Source organism: Terrapene carolina, unplaced genomic scaffold (genome assembly GCF_002925995.2).
Source record: "Terrapene carolina triunguis isolate 2854851 unplaced genomic scaffold, T_m_triunguis-2.0 Scaffold68, whole genome shotgun sequence".
NCBI classification, from domain to species: Eukaryota; Metazoa; Chordata; order Testudines; family Emydidae; genus Terrapene; species Terrapene triunguis.
The window spans coordinates 59331497-59344791 of NW_020664419.1; the positions used below are offsets into that span (position 1 = coordinate 59331497).

The following is a 13295-nucleotide window of genomic DNA, read 5'->3' on the forward strand; positions in this document are numbered from 1 at the left end:
GACACCGAGGAACTGTTGGGACTGCAGCTAGTGGTGTGCCCCAGGGAGACAGAGGTGCAGGTTCACGGCAAGGTGATCATAGGAAGGAGCCCAAGCATACCAGACGATTGTCCAATTGTGTTGCCAGAATTCTGGTCAGAGTGTTGTGTTGGGATCCCCACTGACCACGTGGTGGAACCCTCTGCCAGTGTTAAGGCCCTGGGCTGGGACCGGGTGAAGTAGGGTGAGCCAAGGTCCCCCTATCCTCTGTTGCCAACCCCATCTCTGGAGGGCAACCTTCCCACCTTAGGCCAAGAGGCCTGCGTTTGTCTGCCATCTCCCAGATACAGGATGTCAGGCGTTAGCCTGCTTGCTGCTCTGCCCTGCCTCAGGGCCTGAGCCCTGGACTTCTTGCTGCCTGGCCCCTGCCTCGGCGACCAGGACCATGGAGACTGCTAATCCCCCTTTGAGCCAGTCTTTCCAGAAACACAGAGCGAGTGGCCTGGCCTCCCTCCGAGCCTGACGGGGAGAGATGGTCACAATCTCCTGCACCTCTGGTGAGAGCCATCTCCAGCCCAATAGATTTCAATGGGAGTTAGGCGACTAAATTCCTCACAGCATCTGGGCCTAGGACTCCCAAGTATTTAGAATAGTAGGTAGAGAAGAAAATGGGAAAGTAGGAAAGATCCTGTGGCTCCAAAATGGCTTGAAGGATTCCCTCCCCTCCCCATCAAGCAAAAACCTGTGATTTATAATGGAGACAGTGCTGGACCTGGTATTACACTGGCCCAAATGGCACTAGTCACATACATTAATACACACAAGCTTGGCAAACTTCTGCAGTGCTCTGTTTTAAAATCAAACTGTTGACAGATGGGGAAATGAAACAATGTATGTTTTTCTTCCTTCCTTTACAGAGAGTTAGAAATACTAATTCGGGATTTCCCAACAGGGCTTTCTTCATAGTGCTTTTCTCTTCCCTGCCTGTATTTGCACAGTTCTCCTGATTAAGATGAAAATCAATACAGTAGTGTTCTGGGGTGGGTTTTGTTTTTACATCTATCAATTGCATGTGTAGTAAAGTACAAATCTAGCCCTGGAGGCTAAGAATGGAGCATTTTAGCTGTGTTTGTTATGGAGAAACTGAATCCCATACCACATAACAATCCATCTATGGTATTTAAAAGGCTCCCATCATCAAAGTGTATGAACACTGTATACCACCTCCACGAGGTAGGGAATGAAAGCACACAGACACCAAATGACACAGGAAATCTGTGGTAGAATGGGGAATTGAAACCGGTCTCCCAAAGCCAATGCCCTAACCACTGGGCCAGCCTCGCTTTTAGAATAATGAAGAACAAACCCTAAGTGAAGGAGTCTCTAGTCCATTTGAATTTAGTTTGAGGTGTTGGGATGTTACAACATCTTATCAGAGTCCATAATCCCCTAATTTGAAAGGTTTATCCTGGGGGGAAAAAAGTTGTTGAGGTGAAGTTAATGCTGACTGTACATATCAGCAACTCAAGTGCAACAAATCCCTACAAGCACCTTGTCACTAGCCAAAAGAATTAGATAAACTCGGGAAATTCAGGGAAACTCATACACTGGGAAGTGTGGAAAGTCAATATTAAGGTGTGGAAACTAGATTCAACTCTGGGCCTACAGGCTAGCACACAGATGTACTTAGTAACCTAAATGTGATCTCTCTTCATGTTATTTGACTACAGACTGGCAAATATACATATATACCCCAGGAAGAATGTTTGTTTCTGAACTTCTGTGCTTAGGGTGTCCAATTCATTTCAGGTTTTTTAGTATAGATTTCCCTCTCCCTCAGGCCTCTCCTACCAGTTTTGAAGCTGACATTCCTGTGGTTGGGCATTTTAGATGGAGTGGCCCAAATCAGGCTTGTAATGGAAACTTAGTCACAACATTAACTACATAGTGGGTATTGTCATTCTACAATGTTACAGAAACAGAAATCTTAGAGTCTGAGCCTGTGGTGTTTACACTGACAACATTCACATTCACAATAATTTTTAAAAAAAATTTACAGATCAAAGGGGAAGTAACACGTCAGGGTCTGCAAAGTGCTATCGCGATTTTAGGTCTGATGAGCAGGCCCTGTTGGTATCAGTGTAGCAAGTGTCAAGGCCCTAATTTAGCACACATCCCTGTAATAAAGATGTTCTTCCACCACTGGAGAAAAATATAAACTGTTCCCCGAGGTTGTAGAAAGCCAGTCATTATTGAGAATTCTTACTGTAAGTTACAAAATAGCACTTGATCAGAATAATAATATCTACCAGTCAGGGCCGGCTCCAGGGTTTTTGCCGCCCCAAGCGGCAGGAAAAAAAAAAAAAAAAAACCCCCATCCCAATTGGCGGCAGCTCCACCATGCCGCTTTCTTCTTCGGCGGCAATTCAGCAGCAGGTCCTTCCCTCCGAGAGGGACAGGGACCCTCTGCCGAATTGCCGCCGAAAAGCCAGACGTGCCGCCCCTTCCCCTTGGCCGCCCCAAGCACCTGCTTGCTCAGCTGGTGCCTGGAGCCGGCCCTGCTACCAGTCATAGAATGCATATAGGTCACAAGAGAGGTATCACTATTCCCTTTCTGCGTATGGGGAAACTGAAGCAGGGGTGAAGTAACTTGTCCAAGGTCACCCTGCCGCCCAATGGCAAAGCTTGGACTAGAATGTAGGTCTGCTGCATCCCAGTCCAGTGCTCTGTCCACTAGGGCACACTGCATCTCCAAAGACAGCAGAACTTACAGATGCCAGAGTGAACTGGACAACTTTTTAACCCACCCATCAAAGTATTTGTAATTTATCCTTCAAAGCTGGGAGCTGCAGGGAGGGGCTGTTGCTTTAACTGCCGGGAGTGGCAGGAGGAACAGCTGGGAACTACAGGGAAGGGCCGCTGCCTTCTGGGAAGGGTGTGACTTGAGCTTTTCCCAGTTGTTCCTTCCCATTATCAGCAGGCACACATCATCTCTAGTCTCAGTGGTAGGAGCCTGGGTTTGCTACACTGCCAGCATGAAGGCTTTGCTAATCCTAGGGCTTTTCCTCCTGCCCATGGTTGCTCATGGGAAGATCTACGAAAGGTGTGAACTGGCAAGAGCAATGAAAAGGCTTGGGCTGGATGGATACCGGGGCTACAGCCTGGGACACTGTAAGTCTGCTTCCTTGGAGGTTCAGGGGGCGGAGAGGGAAAGGGGATAAGTTGACAGGTTCCAGTTTTCAACTGGAAAGTCCGGCAGTGTCCATTCAGATGTACTGACTGGAGACTAAACTCTGGTTACCGTGACAGGTGGAAAGGAGGTGCAGGGTGATCAATCCATGCCAGTCCCTGCTCAACCAGGGTCGCCTCCTATCTGCAGATAGGCAGGCGGCAGGCTCCGAGTCCGATGGCAGCTCCTGTCCCACACCCAGAGCAGAGGGAGCCCAGCTGGTGAGGGAGGGAGGATGAGACAATCCAGAGACAGGGAACGGGGAGAGCAGTGAGCAATAGGGGGAGAGGGAGAGAGGAATGAGTGGGGGTCAGGGCTTTTGGGGGAAGAGGCAGAGCAGGGCAGGGGTGGGGTCTTAGGACTCCGGTTTTCAGAAATTAGAAAGTTGGCATCCTTATCCCAAAACACTGGTATTTCCTTCAGAGATATAAGCCCCATGTGGTGTTCATATGACAAGCAAAAGTTTTACATGTAGAATGTTTTTTCTTGCTATTCATATTTAATAAGGCTTGTGACTCTGATCAGAATGGAGTGGAATGAGGATAATCAATGGGACACAGTAATACCAGGGTACAAAATATATCGGAAGGATAGAACTGGTCGGGCTGGTGGGGGAGTGACACTATATGTGAAAGAAAGCATAGAATCAAATGAAACAAAAATCTTAAATGAATCAAACTGTACCATAGAATCTCTATGGATAGTAATTCCAGGCTCTAAGAATAAGAATAGCATTAGGGATATATTACTGACCACCTGACCAGGATGGTGATAGTGACTGTGAAATGCTCAGGGAGATTAGAGAGGCTATTAAAATAAAAAACTGAATAATAATGGGGGATTTCAACTATTCCCATATTGACTGAGTACATGTCCATTCAGGACGGGATGCAGAGATAAAGTTTCTTGACTCTAAATGACTTAAATGACTGCTTCTTGGAGCAGCTAGTCCTGGAGCCCAGAAAAGGAGAGGCAATTCTTGATTTAGTCCTAAGTGGAGCAGAGGATCTGGTCCAAGAGGTGAATACAGCTGGACCGCTTGGTAATAGTGACCATAATATAATTAAATTTACCATCCCTGGGGTGGGGAAAACACCACAGCAGCCCAACACTGTAGCATTGAATTTCAGAAAGGGGAACTACACAAAAACGAGGAGGTTAGTTAAACAGAAATTAAAAGGTGAAATCCAAAAGTGAAATTCCTGCAAGCTGCATGGAAACTTTTTAAAGATAGCATCATAGACGCTCGTTTTAATGTATACCCCAAATTAAAAAACATAGTAAGAGAACCAAAGAAGTGCCACCGTGGCTAAACAACAAAGTAAAAGAAGCAGTGAGAGGCAAAATGGCATCCTTTAAAAAGTGGAAGTTAAATCCTAGTGAGGAAAATAGAAAGGAGCATAAACTCTAGCAAATGAAGTGTAAAAATATAATTAAGAAGGCCAAAGAAGAATTTGACGAACAGCTAGCCAAAGACTCAAAAAGTAATAGCAAAACATTTTTTAAGTACATCAGAATCAGGAAACCTGCTAAACAACCAGTGGGGCCAGTGGACGATTGAGATGCTAAAGGAGCACTCAAGAACGATAAGGCCATTGCGGAGAAACTAAATAAATTCTTTGCATCGGTGACAAATCTGAGGAACTGTCCCAGATTGAGGTGTCATTAGAGGAGGAACAAATTGATAAACTAAACAGTAATAAGTCATCAGGACCAGATGGTATTCATCCAAGAGTTCTGAAGGAACTCAAATGTGAAATTGCAGAACTGCTAACTGTAGTCTGTAACCTATCATTTAAATCAGCTTCTGTACCAAATGACTAGAGGATAGCTAATGTGAGGCCAATTTTTAAAAAGGGCTACAGAGGTGATCCCAGCAATTACAAGCCAGTAAGCCTGACTTCAGTACCGGGCAAATTGGTTGAAACTATAGTACAGAACAAAATTGTCAGACACATAGATGAACATAATTTGTTGGGGAAGAGTCAACATGGTTTTTGTAAAGAGAAATCATGCCTCAACAATCTACTAGAATTCTTTGAGGGGGTCAACAAGCATGAGGACAAGGGGGATTCACTGGATATAGTGTACTTAGATTTTCAGAAAGTCTTTGACAAGGTCCCTCACCGAAGCCTCTTAAGCAAAGTAAGCAGTCATGGGATAAGAGGGAAGGTCCTCTCATGGACTGGTAACTGGTTAAAAGATAGGAAACAAAGGGTAGGAAAAAATGGTTAGTTTTGAGAATGGAGAGAGGTAAATAGTGGTGTCCCCCAGGGGTCTGTACTGAGACCAGTCCTATTCAACATATTCATAAATGATCTGAAAAAGGGGGTAAACAGTTGGGAATGGGCGACAGGGGATGGATCACTTGATGATTACCTGTTCTGTTCATTCTCTCTGGGGCACCTGGCATTGGCCACTGTCGGAAGACAGGATACTGGGCTAGATGGACCTTTGGTCTGACCCAGTATGGCCGTTCTTATGTTCTTATTAACAGGAAGCAAAACTGCCTGTGTATACTTTGTATTAAATAATCATTTGCATCATCTGCAAACAGGTGATATAGGGGCATTTAGATCCATATTTCTGTAAAATATCAACCTACGAGGAGTTTTTATCACCAGAGAAAATTCATTAATCTGTGTGTGGTTATTTTTTTTAAACGGAACCTTCACAGGGGTGTGCACAGCAAGATACGAGAGCAACTTTAACACAGGTGCCACAAACTACAACCGAGGTGACAAAAGCACTGACTATGGGATTTTTCAAATCAACAGCCGCTGGTGGTGCAATGATGGCAAGACTCCAAAAGCCAAGAACGCATGTGGAATCCAGTGTGGTGGTAGGTGCAATATAATGTTCCCACAGGTAACACTATGAGCGGGCAATTCTGCCCTTTTACACCAGTGTGAGCCTATGGCATTGCAAAATTATAACTGAAGGCAGGTTTTGTTCCTAGTAGCCCTATATTAAAAAAACAATCCCTTATTCTACAGACAGAAGGGCGAGGTTTCAATGTGTGGGGATGTATGTGTGGTACAAAAGGGGGTTCCCAAAGGATTTTTCTAAAAGGAATAGTGATCCTTTTTTCAGACTTTCTTTTTTAGGTTTCTTTAATAAAAACAATTCCCTTTTGGAGACGCATTTAGTACAGTAACTCCTCATTTAACATATCCCACTTAACCTTGTTTCAATGTTGCCTCCCTGCTCAATTAGGGAACATGCTCCTTTAAAGTTGTGCAATGCTCCCTTATAACGTCCTTTGGCTGCCTGCTTGTAAGATTCTGTGGAAGAGCAGCGACTTTACAAGGGAGCATTGCACAAGTTCTGCTTCTCCGCCTCCTTCCCCTCCCTCCCAGCACTTCCCCCACCGCCAAACAGCTGTTTGGCGGCGCTTAGGACTTTCTGGGAGGGAGGAGGAGGAGCAGGGAAGCGCCACGTCTCCACTTCTCCCCCTCTCTCCCAGAAAATCCTAAGCGCCACTAAACAGCTGTTTGGTGGCACTTAGGCCTTTCTGGGAGGAAGGGGGAGGAGCGGAGATGCAGAACTTGTGCAATGCAGTATAATGCCTTTTGTCTGCCCCAAAAAAATTTCCTTAGAACCTAACCCCCCGCATTTACATTAAATCTTATGGGACAATTGGATTCGTTTAACATTGTTTCACTTAGGGTACGTCTTCACTACCCGCCGGATCGGCGGGTAGTGATCAATCTATTGGGGATCGATTTATCGCGTCTAGTGTAGACGCAATAAATCGATCCCCAATCGCTCTGCCGTTGACTCCGGAACTCCACTGCGGCGAGAGGCGGAAGCGGAGTCGACGGGGGAGCGGCGGCAGTCGATCCCACGCCATGAGGACGCGAGGTAAGTCGAACTAAGATAGGTCGATTTCAGCTACGCTATTCTCGTAGCTGAAGTTGCGTATCTTAGGTCGATTCCCCCCCCCCCCGCCCCAGTATAGACCAGGCCATAAAGTTCCATTTTTCAGGAACATAACTACAACGTTAAGTGAGGATTTACTGTACTTACCTGTTATGTTGATTTCAGGACACTTTGTTCTTAGAGGATGAAATTCACTGCTATGTGGAATGCCAGCACAAATGCTGGTTCCTGATCTTGCTTGGTTTTAAAAATACACATTTTAATGTTTGTAATTTAAAGAGACACAATCAGCTTGAAATCTAGTCCATTTTAAGAAAGAATTAAAAGTAATTTCAAGTACTGCAATTTCCCTTCACTCACACCCTGCCATTTTTTGAACTTTTACAATCACTACTTTTTATTTTATTGTATTTTTTTGGACTTCTCTCCTCTGTTGAGACACCCACACAATCAACATAGGGAACTATCTGTCTGACTATACAGAAAACCAGCAAAATAGCTATTCACAAAGGGTAAAACCAACCCTTTTGGAGAGAGTTAGCACAGGACATATGGTCTCACCTAAGACATATTTCACCCAAAGAGCTGTCAAGGGAATCCAGTAAAGAAGATGGAAAAAATACCAAACAATATTTTTCTTCATTTCTATGAATTTCTAGTGGCTCTTAGGTGCTACTTGAATAATATTTGGTTTAAAATGTTCAGACAAGGGTGTGATATTGAAGCAGATGGTTTCATATCCCTTTATAGTACTAGAACAAAATTTGCTTTGAAATAAGATCATTACAGTAACTCCCCACTTAACATCCTCTCGCTTAACGTTGTTTCGATCTTCCATCCCTGCTCAATTACAGAACATGCTCCATTTAAAATTGCGCAATGCTTCGCTATAATGTCGTTTGGCTGCCTGCTTTGTCCACAGCTGGCAGCCCCCCTATCAGCTCCCCTATGCCCCCCCACAGCGCCTCCCGCCTGCCGGCAGACCCCGCAGATCAGCGCCTTCCCCCTCCACCCCCTGCTTCCTGCCTGAGGCAATCATCTGGCTTGCGGCATTCGGAGGGGGGGAGTAAGGACTCGGCGCGCAGGCTCCTCCTCCCTCCCCTGCCTCCCGAATGCCGCAAACCAGCTGATTGCTGCAGGCAGGAGGCAGGGGAGGGATGGGGGAGCTTGCGTGCCCAGTCCTTGCTCCTCCCCCCTCCCTCCTGCCTCCTGAACACCGCAAGCCAGCTGATTGCCATGGGCAGGAGGCAGGGGAGGGAGGGGGGAGGAGTGAGGATGTAGCGTGCGGAGTAAAGGGTGGGGAAGAAGAGGTGGGTTAAGGGTGGGGGCTTGGGAGAAAGGTTGAGCCTCCCCGCCCTGGTGCTTGCAGAGTAGGGGAAGCTGCCGCTGCTGCTGCGCAACGTGCTTCTCCTAGCCTACAGCACCTTCAGCCTCCTTGCCTGCCTCATTGTCTCCGGTGCCAGTGGGCTGTGCCTGTGTGGGGTAAGGCGGGGGCACCTCCCAACTATAGTACTGTACTGTATGGCAAAAAAAATTTCCCTGGAACCTAACCCCCCCCCCCCCCCCCGATTTACATTCATTCTTATGGGGAAATTGGATTCGCTTAACATCATTTCACTTAAAGTCACATTTTTCAGGAACATAACTACAACGTTAAGCGTGGAGTTACTGTATATATAAAACACAGCAAAGAAAGCCAAATGAAAATAGAACTAGATAGAAACTACAAAGAGAGGAACATAGCAATTGCCATATGGATCAGACCAGTGGTCCTGTAGTCCAATACAATGTCTCCAGTTGCACTGGCCAGTACCACATGCTTCAGAGGAAGGTACAAGACACCTTGCAGTAGCTGGCTATGGTATAACTAGCCCACAGACTGACAGCATTCTAAAGCTAGGACCAAGTTGTGAAATAACATGATGCTTGACACCATCACATTGTTCACTCTGCTTGAGTGTTATATCCCTTTCCCCCACCCTGGGTCTGTCTTTCCATTCAGATTGTAAACTCTTCAGAGCAAGGACATCTGGTATTCTATGCTTGTACAGTGCCTAACACCACTGGGCCCCATTCTCGGTTGGACTTTAGATGCTACCATAATCAACTTGATTAGTAAATAATAATAATAATCAATAAAATCTAATTTCAGTATCAATTTAGGATGACTGATTCAAAAAAACGAAGGGGAAAATGTTGATTTTTCTTCTCTCTCCTGTTACCACTATATTTCTTTTTTAGGGTTACTGACAACAGACATTACAGCGAGTGTAAATTGTGCAAAGAGAGTTGTTCGCGATCCCAATGGCATGGGTGCATGGTACGTTTAAAACTCTTACAACAACTAACAGTGACATACTTGCGTGTATACTTAGGGGGAGGCTAGTTAAAAGAGAGAGACTACAATCTTCTTTTGGATAAACTAGCTTGTATAGAAGCAATAAGAAGGTTGATAATATATTTGTGCTTATTTATTAACATATTTGAACTCAGAACTTGTAAACTAAGAGTTCACAGCACAATAAATTTATGGACATTCAGGATTCTCAGTTGTAGCTCTGATCTGGACCTTTAGAGCAGCAGTGGAGATAACACTCAGATCTTCCTCCTCCAAAAACTCCTACCACTTGGAGTGAAAAAAACTCTATTAGATGATAAAGGTATAGGGCTTATGACATAGTTTACCGGTTTTTATTCCATTCAGTATAGGGCAGTGTCACTGTGAATGGGATACTTTCCCATCTGCTCTAAACAACAGTCCAGGTGAAATGGGACCGGCTTCAGTTGCTGTCCACAGGACAATTAACCTCTTCCTGCCCAGGTTCAGCGGGGCACTCGTCCACAACATTACAAGCACAGGTTTCAGAGTGGTTGCCGTGTCAGTCTGTATCATCAAAAACAACAAGGAGTCCTTATGGCACCTTAGAGACTAACAAATTTATTTGGGCATAAGCTTTAGCCCACAAACGCTTAGGCCCAAATAAATTTGTTAATCTCTAAGGAAGGGGTCGGCAACCTTTCAGAAGTGGTGTGCCGAGTCTTCATTCATTCACTCTAATTTAAGGTTTCGCGTGCCAGTAATACATTTTAACGTTTTTAGAAGGTCTCTTTCTATAAGTCTATATTATATAACTAAATTATTGTATGTAAAGTAAACAAGGTTTTCAAAATGTTTAAGAAGCGTAATTTAAAATTAAATTAAAATGCTGATCTTACACCACCAGCCTGCTCAGCTCGCTGCCAGCCTGGGGTTCTGTTCACCTAGGCCGGCAGTGGGCTGAGCAGGGCCTGCGGCCGGGACCCCAGACCTGGAGGGGGGGGTTGTTTCAGGGGTCAGGGCAGAGGGCTGGGGGAGGGGGTTCAGGGCAGAAGGCTGGGGTGTGTGTGGGGGGGATTCAGGGATCAGGGCAGAGGGCTGGGGTGTGTGGGGGTGTATGGCAGAAGGCTGGGTGTGTGAGGGGGTTCAAGGGTCAGGTCAGAGAGCTGGGAGCTGTGGGGGGTGCAGGGCAGAAGGCTGGGTGTGTGTTGGGGTGGGGGGGTTCAGGGCAGAGGGTTGGGGGGTGCAGGGCAGAAGGCTGAGTGTGTGTAGGGGGGTCAGGGCAGAGGGCTGGGGTGCTCGGCTCGTGGGAGTGCTCCCAGCCCCCTGCCCTGAGCGGCTCATGGCAGGGGGCTGGAAGGGATATGCCCTGTTCCACCCTCTTCCCCCAGGCTCCGTCCCTACCTCTCTCTGCGTCCTCTACGGAGCTGTGTGCACGCTGCCGCTCTTCCCCCTCCCCCTTGCTAGGGCCATCAGCTGATTGGCGCAGGGATGGAGAGGAGGAGGGGCAGGAAAGCACCACGCTGGGGGAAGAAGCGGGGAAGGGGAGAAGCTTGGCTGCCGCAGAACCAAGCTTCTGCCTTCTGCCCCCGCAGGGGAGAGCGGTGGGCGGGGGGGCTGAGTGGGCTGGGGGCCAGGACCGCAGCAGGGAGTTGCGTGCCACTCAAAATTGGCTTGCGTGCCGTGTTTGGCACGCGTGCCGTAGGTTGCCGACCCCTGCTCTAAGGTATTACAAGCACACACACTCTTCTACTTAGAGAAATGTATTTGATCAGCATCTGAGGTTCCCAGGAATTCAAACACCAATGTGACAAATCCAGAACCATCAAGGAGTTCAAGATTATGGCTATGCTACAAACCAGGACCACTTGATCCTTCATACAACAGTGGAGGGATAGCTCAGTGGTTTGAGCATTGGCCTGCTAAACCCAGGGTTATAAATTCAATTCTTGATGGGGCCATTTGGGGCAAAATCAGTACTTGGCCCTGCTAGTGAAGGCAGGGGGCTGGACTCGATGACCTTTCAGGGTCCCTTCCGGTTCTATGAGATAGGATATCTCCATAGATTAACTTTCTCCAGAAGCTGTAGCTAAAAGGCAATTAGCAGTAGTTCTCCTTATTGGTGCAAATACACCAAATCTTCTGTGGCAGGAATAGCAGCTAGTAAGTGGGCCTTTTGAAAATCATTATGGCAATATTTTAGGAAGTGTTGGTAGACTTGAGATTTATTCAGGCATGATCCAGGATGCAGGATCCAGCTGGCCCATGCAGAGTAGGCAGGCGCTGTGCCAGAATTGGGCCAGTGGCAAATTACTTGTGATATTATTTTTGCTCTCTGCACAAATATTATCCACGTACATGCATTTAAAGTGGTTGGTATTTTTCTTGGGAGCCTTTTCGCTAATTTATGAGTTTGCCATAATTAATTAACATGATTTTTAACTCACACAGGGTGGCATGGAAAAAGTACTGCAAAGGAAAAGATGTCTCCAAGTGGATCAGAGATTGCAAACTGTAAAGTGTTGGGGTTTATTTATCCCAGCTTGGTTCCCTTGCAAATTAGCAGGGATTCGCATAGAGCAAAATGTTCCTTCGACTTGCTTCCCTTTTACAATTAATCATGTTCAAAATAAAACAAACTCAAGAGAAAGGTTTAGTGCAACTGACTGGTGAAATGCAAATATTTTACTCCTTGCTGGTAAGACTGTGGATCTTTCCACGTGACCAGCTGCAGTAACTTATATTGTGTTCTGCACAGTGTAAAAGATCTTTTATCAGCTCAATTATATATACACATCAAGATAAGTCAAATCTGTTTTTCCTGTGAGATCCTGCTACTATTTTGTTCTGCTAATTATAGTAATATGTCATCTTGCTTGCAAGCTTACATTCGTTACAATCAATAAAATTACTTACTTTGCACATCGTTCTTGTGATTATTGGTTAATGTAGAAGAGAAACTGAATATGAGATTATGAACTTGGGCCCACTGAAATCAATGGAAGTTAGGAGCCTAAATACCTTTGAAGAGCTGGGCCTAGCACTATGAAATAAAGAGTATGAGAGAAGTGCATCATTAGGGAGTCCTAAATATTTTATCTCAGCTATCATAGTTTGTAAACACATGGTGCGGAATTGTCATCTGTTATATATAATTATATTCCAAAACCATGAATTTGGGTTTAAAAAATCTTGTTAGGTTCTTACTCAGATATGCTGATGTCACTCATCACATCATTTACAACAACCCAAGCACTTAAAAGCAAAGAAATGAATAGTTAGTGACACTGGACCTCTTACACTGGTCGCATGACAAACACACACGCTGGTTCCAGTTTAACAAGGTATTGAAACACATGAGTCATCCATGGAAGTTAGGGGAAGAGGAGAGGGACTCCCAGCACTCCTGCAAACCCCAGCTAGCAGATGCTCCCTTGGAGACTGTTACCAGCTGGCAGTGAGCTCTACACTGTGTTGCCAGAATTCTGGTCAGAGTGTTGTGGTGGGACCCCACTGACCACGTGGTGGAACCCTCTGCCACTGTTAGGGCCTTGGGCTGGGACCTGGGCTGGGACCTGGTGGAGTAGGGTGGCCCAGGTCCCCCATCCCCTGCTGCCAACCCTACCCCTGGGGTGACAGCCTCACCACCTTAGGACAAGAGGCCTGCGTTTGTCGGCTGTCTCCCTGAGCCAGGACATCAGGCGCTAGACTGCTTCCTGCTCCGCCCTGCCCAGAGGACCAGAACTCCTAGACTGCTGGCTGCTCTGCCCTGCCTAGAGGATCAGAGCCCCAAGATTGTTGGCTGCTCCGTGCTGCCCAAAGGGCCAGAGCCCCATGACTGCTGGATGAGCCACCCTGTGTGAGGGCCTGAGCCCTGGACTACTTGCT

At 46.3% G+C, this 13295-nt stretch overlaps 1 protein-coding gene across 1 annotated transcript; it reads left to right on the plus strand.

The window, feature by feature from the left end:
- Positions 1 to 2990: 2990 nt before the first annotated feature.
- LOC112121893 (lysozyme C-like) lies at positions 2991 to 11988 on the plus strand. The gene is made up of 4 exons (XM_026648998.1): positions 2991 to 3150; positions 5886 to 6050; positions 9332 to 9410; positions 11859 to 11988. Exons 1-4 carry the CDS (start codon positions 3015 to 3017, stop codon positions 11923 to 11925), a joined length of 447 nt encoding a protein of 148 aa, XP_026504783.1. The 5' UTR covers positions 2991 to 3014; the 3' UTR covers positions 11926 to 11988.
- The last annotated feature ends 1307 nt before the right edge of the window (positions 11989 to 13295 follow it).